The sequence below is a fragment of the Gymnogyps californianus genome, chromosome 4 (assembly GCF_018139145.2).
Source record: "Gymnogyps californianus isolate 813 chromosome 4, ASM1813914v2, whole genome shotgun sequence".
Lineage (NCBI taxonomy): Eukaryota > Metazoa > Chordata > Aves > Accipitriformes > Cathartidae > Gymnogyps > Gymnogyps californianus.
In genome coordinates, this window is record NC_059474.1 from 33,661,899 (window position 1) to 33,671,355 (window position 9,457).

Here is a 9,457-nt window from a genome sequence, read left to right on the forward strand (position 1 = left end):
CAAAGTAGAAAAACATTAACTGCATCTGAAGATCATGATGGACAGAATGTAACAGAGAGCAAATAAATGCTGCAAGCAAAATGAAATGGGAAAACGCAGTATCTTTCTTCAATGGTAATACACCAGAACTAAAAAAGGAGGCTGTGACTGCTTTTCAATGCTCTGGAGGTTTTGTACAGTCATTCATCACCACCGTACCTGCTCCATTACATTTTGTTCAAGGATTATTGGCATATATCTCAAATGGGAATGGGGCAAGAAAATGACAAGCATATATCCTTCTTCTTCATCATCTATATATTGGCTAGGTGTTTGGATCCAGAAGTTTCAGCTGATTATTCACCACTTAAAGCTCTGCTCAGTTACTGTTCTGGACTGTATTGTATCTGTGAAAAAAGATGCACAATAATAATAATGAGGATGATTACAGCTCTTGCTATCTTCAAAGTATTTTTGAGGTAGTTGGATTAACAGTAAACTGCTAATCCAAAGAGAGATAACTCTTTTTATTTGTATGATTTAAACACTGAGCGTGTTTGCCAGAAACACATGGGAATTTTGTTCTGAGCAGCAGCCACTGGTTTTTTCACACAACTTAAATGGAATAAATTACTTTTTAACATGCAGAGGAAAAATTTTTGTATTTAAAGCATATACTTTTGTCTTCAGTTATTGATCTATTACTAATGGGACTCAGTGTCACCCATAAAATCACTATTTTATGGTAAGTTGAAGTGCATTACAACACTATTTTACTAAACTGTATTCAGTGCACTGTAAATCTTCCACTGCCTGTTTTTCAGAAAATTTTAATGAAGCCTTTAACCTTAGTAAGTTACATATTGCTAGCCACAAAGTGCTGAAACACCTTTTTGTGTATCTGCATTCAATTTCTACTTGGCAGAAAGTAAAATGATTTTGTTCACAGTCCATCAGTAATCTGTGCTCATCCACTTCTTGTTATAGATTGGAAGTAGTTCTGGTACAGTGATGGCTCTAGCAAGTGCGTTACATACTGGAAAATGCTTTTTGTTAATACCTTGATTTGATATAAATGATGCACGTGCAGTACTTGAACCATATATGCTTCCACAAAACTGAACTCAAATGAGTTATCTTGAGCTGGAGCCCACTGGGAGCGTTGGCATCTGAAACATGAGACCACCTCTGGTACAGTATAAATATTGCCGCCCTCTCCTGGACTGCCTTTCCTGCAGTCCTTTTCCTGGACCAGCCGTTCCCGTGGAGGTGGCAATCATCTGACAGCAAGCTTCAGCAGGTTTAGGTCTAAATCATATAGGGTCTGTCATTAACCCTTAGTATTCTTACAGAGAGCAGAAACTTCCCCATTAGTCAATATGCAGATGAGTTTGTGCTTCGTAACTGACAGTCCTGAATTAAATTAGTGTAAATTAGTGCAATCTACCTGTTGTATAGCTGTAACTAGCATAGAGACATAGCTCTTCTTTGCCCTGACAGTCTTCACACAAAAACTTATGCTGAGATTATTCCCTAAAGGAGGAATTAAGATAAGAAAGTAGTCTCCTTAGGAGATTCTGTACTCAGTGGTGAAACAACCTTCACTCACAGCAGCTTTTCATTGAGCGATATCAGCAACTTCTTAGTCTGATACTGTTTCCCCTTAAACATATTGATAGGGAATATAATTAAAATATCTTACATAGTGATGAGAATCCTACATGAAAATTTTGAATAATACAGAGAATAGTTATTTGTGTGTTAGTAATAGTAGGAACCATTTGGCAAATGGCAAAAAAAATCAAGCATATTGTGTTTTGAATCAAGATTTCAAGAGCTAATACTACTTTTTCTTTCAGGGTAACTGCAATACACTCTTCACAATTGTTGCAGGTTTGAAATGTTACACATAGTGTGCTAAGAGACTCTCAATTTAAAAATGACAGTAAACCAAATAAAGTGAAATAATTTTTAATTCCCTTTTTAAATGTGCATTTGAATTCAATACAGATCTGTAAGGCACCCTCATACGTCAAAAAAAAAATAATTAAACATTCTTTCCAAAATACGGACAGTCACAAGGCAATGGTATGTGCATAAAATATAACCTTATCTGTAACTGATAAACAATGAAATACGAATGTTCAGGTTTTGGATGCATTGCAATGTAATGTCATTTCTGTATCATGACACTACTCAGAGTAAATATTGGCACTGTAAATGATTTCTCATCGGGGTTAGGGGCTTGTATTCTCTTCATATCCCAGTAAAAAATAAACTCTTTAATAAATAAATATATAAAATAAATATACGCTATCTGGAGATGTATAAATAGGTCCATCCTGAAGAAAAGTTCCAGCTCTGACTATGATGCATCGACATCTAAGGTCCATCACTAAGTGGAGCCACTAAAACTTCATAATCAGTTCTCAGGATTTATTACTATTTTACAGTCCATTTCTTTCTATTTCTTCCAGCTGCTGTCTCATCCATACGATGTAGGTAGTTCTTTGCTAATTTATGGACCATAGGTAATCCAAACACAATTGCCAAGAGTTTATTATTTTTAAAAAAGTCACACTCCAACTTCCCTCTGGTTACTGGCTACCACACAGTTCAGCAAGTTTGAAGGAGGCTGGTCCACTCTCAGCTTTAAGGCTTTGTCTCCTAAATCCAAAGGTTAGAAAACAGAGGCTTGCCTATCACAAAGCAGCTTCTCCCAATCAGCATCCTAGACCTCTGCAGGTTCCTCATGCTGGTATTGCCATGAAAGCAGGGGCAACAGCTCCAGTATGGGTTTTTTCCAAAGTTGCCTCCTCCCTCAGCTGTATCCTAACACATCTTTGTACAGTTCTGGAACTCTTTCGGGATCCACGGGCCGGGGCAAGAAATGTGTGAATTTCTGGTGTCTTTTGGACCTTGCCCCATCTCTGGGAGTACCGTCTTTGTTAAGTGCTACGAAGTATCGCCGCCCCGAATCTCCATGTTTGTACACATTGGACGAGTAAGTGTTGTACCAGTTTTCCTCAAACTGTTCCCTGAAGATGCATTCAGGAGTTAGTTTCTCCTACAGAAAGAGACAGTGGAGAAAAATAAGTCAAGCTGTCGCTAGATATCTGAACACACATGAAAAAAATACGATAAAAATAAACAAAATATTTTAGGCTTTGTGCGGCCTTACTGTTCATTTAACTGTCAACAAATCAAACCCAAGAACAGAATGTAGACCTGACACTGACTTTGGAAGCCTACTTTAATCTTTATTCTTTTGAAAACTGGACCTGGACATACACAATTTTGGATTTAAACATGAATTAGATAACTCTCTCTAAGAAGGCATTACTTATTTATGATTGAACTAAAATTCACCTGACCTACAGGAACTATATTATGTAGACTTCTGTCTTGGGGTATCTACCATTCTAGAAATGAGATTTGGTGGAGGGACTCGGGTGCAATGTAACAGATCAGGAAGGTATTTCCATGTGTTCTTTGTGGTGTGCATCACTTCTCACATTTTAAACAGGACTAACCACAACCAAAGGAACTGGAGAGACAGAATATTTTATCTCAAGATGTTTTAAGACTTGAAAGGAGAAGAGTCTAAGACTGTTATTACCCTGATAGTATTGGAAAAATGAAAGATTATATTTTTCCGGTCATTTGTTGAAGTTATTCAACAGATACAAATCAACTGTAATGAGTACAAGCTTATTTTCATTCTTAAACGCAAATATTCCAGTCAGGATCTACAGATATTGCCAGTACTCTTGCACTATTCAGATTTTTCAAATAACAGTGGTATCTAACTGTCACATATGGTACTACCCTCTTTTTCCCAGCATTTGAAAGAATGCTTTTATGTTAAAAAGCTGGTACCTGGAAGTACCACCTGCTGATTTGTAAAGGAGCATTAGGCTATACATAAAGTCAGGGTACCATAGTAATTGTTGTTTATTTGTTCCATAACTATCCTTTTAACTTTTTTCCAGTTGCATTCAGTGCTTTTGATGATAGAGTATGCACTATGATACATTTGCATTGATAAAAAGAAAACTAGATAGCAGGCAACTTAAATGCTGTTTGAATAGCTGGTTTAATTTAGCTATTTTTGTCATAATTTAAGAGGAATATTTATTTTCAGTTCTCTTCATCTAGGACAGAGGAACTTTTCCCATTGAATCTTTAGTATCCAAGGCTATACTGTATACTTTAAAAATATATTATACATTTCAACAGGGAAAGACATTAGTGTTTTGAAAGCTAAGATGTCCTCAGCTAGCTACTTGAGGGGTTTGCATAGTGCTAAGAAGTGAATCAAAACCTCAACATGTATGAGCTGACATGAAAGTGGTACTTACAGAGCCATAGAGTTCTCCCTTCTCATTCATTCCAAGGTAAAGGCCACTGTCCACGCCTCTAATACTGACCAGTCCCACTGCCACACTGATGAATTCGAGGATACCTGAAAAAGAAAAAAAAGAGATTGCTTTAATTCAAATTGTAAGCATACAATATGTAGCATCCAAAACACAGCTGAAAACAAGTAGAAAATGTACATATTATAATAAACGTGGCCTAGTTTCTCTGAAATTTCAAATACTGTATGGAAATGTATACAACATTCACAGGAAAGCAGTCTGAGAAGCCTCATCTAGGAACAAGAATCCTACACCATTTAAGAAACTTTTTTTTTTTTTAATGTTGAATATGAAAGGATTTTATTTAGCACTAAGGCTAAAGCCTTCAGTACTACGCAGTTGGAATCTACAATGATTATGCACTATTTGCTAAACTGCCTACTCAAACATTGGAAGATAGGTTTGAATTGCCTGAAAATATACTTTACTTTCTCTATAGCATTATCTTAAAAAAACACAGCCATTATTAGATCATTTGAATGGAAATCAAAGTACAGATGGGAATTTTATCTAACAGAATCTACCCACAGGAAAAAAAAAAAGTATTTGCCAGACATCTTATCTAGCACATGCGCCCACACCTCTTGACACAACTTGCTGTCTTCAGTGCAGGCTTTTTATGTGCATGAAATATGCTGCTTATTTGCTAATGTTTGGATTATAGCATTATTTGTATTACATTTGCCCAAAAATGTAATATATATTAATAATATAAAGTATTCAGGAGATGAGGCACTATTTGAAGCCTGAATTTGGCAAGGCTATGCCAACATATTTAACCAATTGATATGCACAGATTACAGTACATATAAAACATGAAAGAAAGGGAATGTGTGAACTGGCTTTTTGGAAGTTGTTAACAATGTAAACAAAGCCTCAAAAAGAAGTTGTTCTAGAATCATACCTAAGATCTTGCTGTGCAGCAGCAAAACCACAAAACATTAAAAAAAAAATCTGAATCTAAGGTAAGTGATTTTAAATAGTGCATTTGATTATGGCTTTTTGTCTATTTGCTGTATTTATGACTATTCTTTTTCAGTCAGGACCATTTTTCACTCTCAGACAGATGGACTGTCTGGACTATACAATAATTTAAATGTTTTGAATTTTAATTGAGCTTTGGCAGGTTTCTTATTTATATTACCAAGCAGCAAAGAAAATAAATCCTGTACAAAGACTAAGCATTAAAAACTCTACCGCATGTAAATGATCCTAGTTTTCCAGTTCCTAAAGCACAAAGTCCCATAGAAAGAGGTGGAGGTATTTTGTCTTTCTGGTATCATTTTCAAAGCCACCCTTTTTCAAAACTATAATAAGCAGGTGATTCAACCCACAAAGCAACCACATCAGACAAACCTGCTGAGAATAGTGGCAGAATAAAGGAAGAACATTTCTAAAAAGCCCAGTAAATGTTTGATCTGGGGCTAACTTTTTTTTTCTTTTAAAGCAAAGATTTATTTCATGTTTACACGCTGTAGGAAATCTTCCTTCTGAGAAGAACTGTCTGTTTGACTACTGCTCCTTTACTTCTGAAAACATCCATGTGTTATAAAAGCAATTAAGAGCCATTCCAGCAGATTGTTTTGACTATGGGGAGGATGATAGGAAACTCTTTAATCACCTTTTTACGACTGCTAAATCAATACACACAAAAACCCACATGTTGACAACGGCAGATTTGTTCAGATGTCCAGTTCCTACAACTACTATTTAGGATTTACTCTTGTATCACAGGAAACATTTACATTTTGGAGTTGTCTTCACCTCCTTTTGGTTTATTGACAGAGAAAGTTGACTGGGAAGCATTTTAAGTACTTGAGCAGAGAGGCATTTTAGGCCCCTCTGCTTCAACTTTCTGTCCTGCAAAACAAAGCAGTCTAATACAGCCTAAGGGTCAGCATGCCCGAGTCCATGATCTGTATTGCTCTACAAAGACTCGAGAAGCTCCGATACAGATAGTGCAGACAAAAAGAATCCGTCTGACTTTCGACCTTCCCCACTAAACCTGCAGGCATATGCATGTGCTTATAGACATCAGCACAGGCTGAGCAAGGCATACATGCCCACCTCCTGGCGTGCATGGCATGCGCAACCCTCCCTCACTACCTCGCCCTGGTGCAGCCCCCATGGTTTAATGCCGCAGGGCGAAGCCGGTACTCAGAGCTCATCCACCTGCCCCAGCATCACCGGCATCACACCTCCCTCCCAAGAGCACGACTGCTCACGCCCAGGTACACACACACGCACATACGCGTACACGCAGAGACACGCGCACACACACACGCGCGCCCCAACACACACATACATGCGCACACGTGTGAGAGCACACACGCACAGGCAGCGCACGCCGACGCCCGCGGGCAGAGCGCGGCCGGGGGCCGTGCCGCAGCCGCCTACCGAAGAGGCTGTGGTCCTGGCGGGTGCCGCGCACGCTGCCGTCGGGCAGGATCTGCAGGTGGAAGCCGGTGCGGCAGTACAGCTGCCGCCGCCGCAGGATGCCCTGCAAGTGCGCCAGGTCCGCCGCTGCCGCCGCCGCCGCGCCGCCCGCCCGCCCGCTCCGCCGGGGCCCGGCGGTCGCCGAGCAGCGCCGGGCGCTCCCCCGCGGGCGGCAGCAGGAAGTGGGCGCCCACCGGCTGCCCCAGGCCGTCCAGGCCGCCCAGGAAGCCCCCCACCTCGGCCAGCGGAGCCATGGGGGCGCGGGGCGAGCGGGCTAGGGCGCGGCGGCGGAGAGCGGCTGCCGGCCTCTCCCGGCGGGCATGTGGGGGTGCGCGGCGGGGCCCCAAGCATGGGGAGCTGGCAGGGCCGAGCCGTGCTGAGCCGAGCCGAGCCGTGCCGGTGTGAGCCAGGCGGCGGGGTGGTGTTTATACGCCCCGCGTGTGTATATATATATACGGCGGTCCCCCTGACATATGCTAATGAAGCCCTCTGCGGGGAGGCTGCGTTTGAAATTGTAAACCGGCTCCCCCTCTCCTCGCACCTTCCTCTGATCTGAGAAGACGGCGGGGAGGGAGCTCCTGGCGCACCTCCTGCGCCCCGCCGCACGCAGCCAGTCACCCACGGGCGCGCACACGCGCGGCGGGGGCGGGGGGGCAGCCCCTGCGCGGAGCGGAGCGGGCAGCGGGGGGCGGGCAGCGGGCAGGCGGGAGCGGGGCCCGGGCGGGAGCTGCCGGAGCATTACGTGGACAGGTGCAAGGAGAGGCAGGAGGGAAGAAGGAGAAAGGGCGTTACCTGAGGGTTAGACCTGCCCAGACACACATGAAAGAAAAAAAACAAAGATCTGACAGTTTTACTCCCTGTTTCTAAAACGCTAGTAAAATGTACATGCATTACCCTTTCCTTTTATCGCTTCAGCTACAAGGAGGGGAATTTCTAAAGAAATTGGCATAGTCAGGGAGGTGTTTTCCCCTCTGCAAATTCTCCGTCGTGTTTAATTTATCATTAATGTGACATGAAACTGATCTATAGTGTTTGGGTATTGACACAACGTCTTAAAAACAGAAATGGGCAGGCCCGTGGTTTGGGATAAATATTTTCAAAACCTGCAGAGAAGAAGAAAGAAAGATTGAGAGATGGCTCATCTAAATCCATCTTCTTCGGGGTTTTGCATTGGGCCCGTAACCAAAGTCTGTGAGCTTCACAAATTAGCAATAACATCATATACTGAAAGATCTCTGTTGTCTTTCTATAGTGTTTTGAATCAATTTAGGACTTTGCTGTCCTGTTCCAGATGAGCATACGCATTCTTTTCCATCCCCAAAGTAGAATGGTTCACGCATGCAAATGTATTGGTGGAACACATGTTCATTATTAGCAATGGTAAAACAACGGTATATTAAAACTAGGAGCTTGACTTTTGCCTGCTTTGCTGCTTTTTCTGTAATGTCTAATGAATTTTAGGGCTCAGACTACATGACCCATCTTAGCGTTCAAGATACACAATGCAGTTCCTTGCCAATGTAAAAACACGGTATTAGAGTATAAAATGCAAAGATCATTCATAGTTAATTCTTTAAAAAGTTCGAGAGAATCACTTGGCAGTTTAAGGTTTCATTTAAACAAAAAAGTTGAAGAGAATCATGAAAGATTAGTTCTCCTGTCTTGCTCCGTGGTCTTTTCAGTCACAGTCTAAATCTGAGAGATCAAATGAATTTGACTGCTTAGCTTTATTTGCTATGGAGAGTATAGGGCTAATTAATTGGCAGGTGCTTTAAAGCAGGTAATGCTACACCTTTTCATCATTGCAGTCCTAAGTACTGCCCCTGTGTGCACCTGAATTATAAAAAGGCTGCTTTAAAGCAAGTGATTTACTGTGGAGGGATTTAAAACTGAAAAAACTAATGCTAAATACAATGATCAGATAAATCACCTCAGAAGAGAGCACAGGCGGACCTGCTCTGAAGGCAGTTACAGATAGATGTTATATTATTTTACCTTTCAGGTAACAGGAGCCTGTCATGTGGTGGGACCCAAAAATCCACCATAATCGAGATTTCAAAGCACATCTGTGTAAACATTATCACATCAGTGTAAAACATCAACCAATAAGCTTTCTCTTTGAACCAAATGTACTTAATTGCAGTGCTAAATCAAAGAAACAGATCAAAGTTGAATAATCTATATGGCACCTATTTCTCCAGTAGCCTGTACACTGATTACTCAAATATACCTAAAACGTTTGAAACACGCATCAAGTATTTTTATTGACATGACTGGCAGGTCAAGATCAAACTGTTCATCACACCTGCTAAGTTGTAGGACATGCTCTAGGATGGTACAGCTAAATGAAGGAGGTACATTCTTCTAAGCCTAAAGATGCTCCGATACAGATAATGTTGCCGGGTCCAAGCAGTACTCTGCGAGTTCTACAAAGAGTAGAGGGCTCTCCTGGTTAGATGGCACCACTGTCCCCAGTAGAGAAGGTTGTTTGTTTTTTTTTTTTAAATCCTCGGCCATCACACACTGGCAGACCCTTATGGCTAAATCTTTCCTGTTATATAATGGAAATATTTAAAGTAGAGTGGAATATACAATGTCGATCTTTTCCAAGTGGAGTCTTT

The 9,457-nt window shown here is 41.2% G+C and overlaps 1 protein-coding gene across 1 annotated transcript; it reads right to left on the reverse strand.

Moving 5' to 3' along the window:
- Positions 1-1,934: 1,934 nt before the first annotated feature.
- Positions 1,935-7,145, reverse strand: FGF20 (fibroblast growth factor 20). Its single transcript, XM_050896193.1, is given in 4 exon segments — positions 1,935-3,046; positions 4,341-4,444; positions 6,798-6,924; positions 6,926-7,145. Coding segments are annotated over 4 exon segments (642 nt in total). The 5' UTR covers positions 7,091-7,145; the 3' UTR covers positions 1,935-2,800.
- Positions 7,146-9,457: the final 2,312 nt, after the last annotated feature.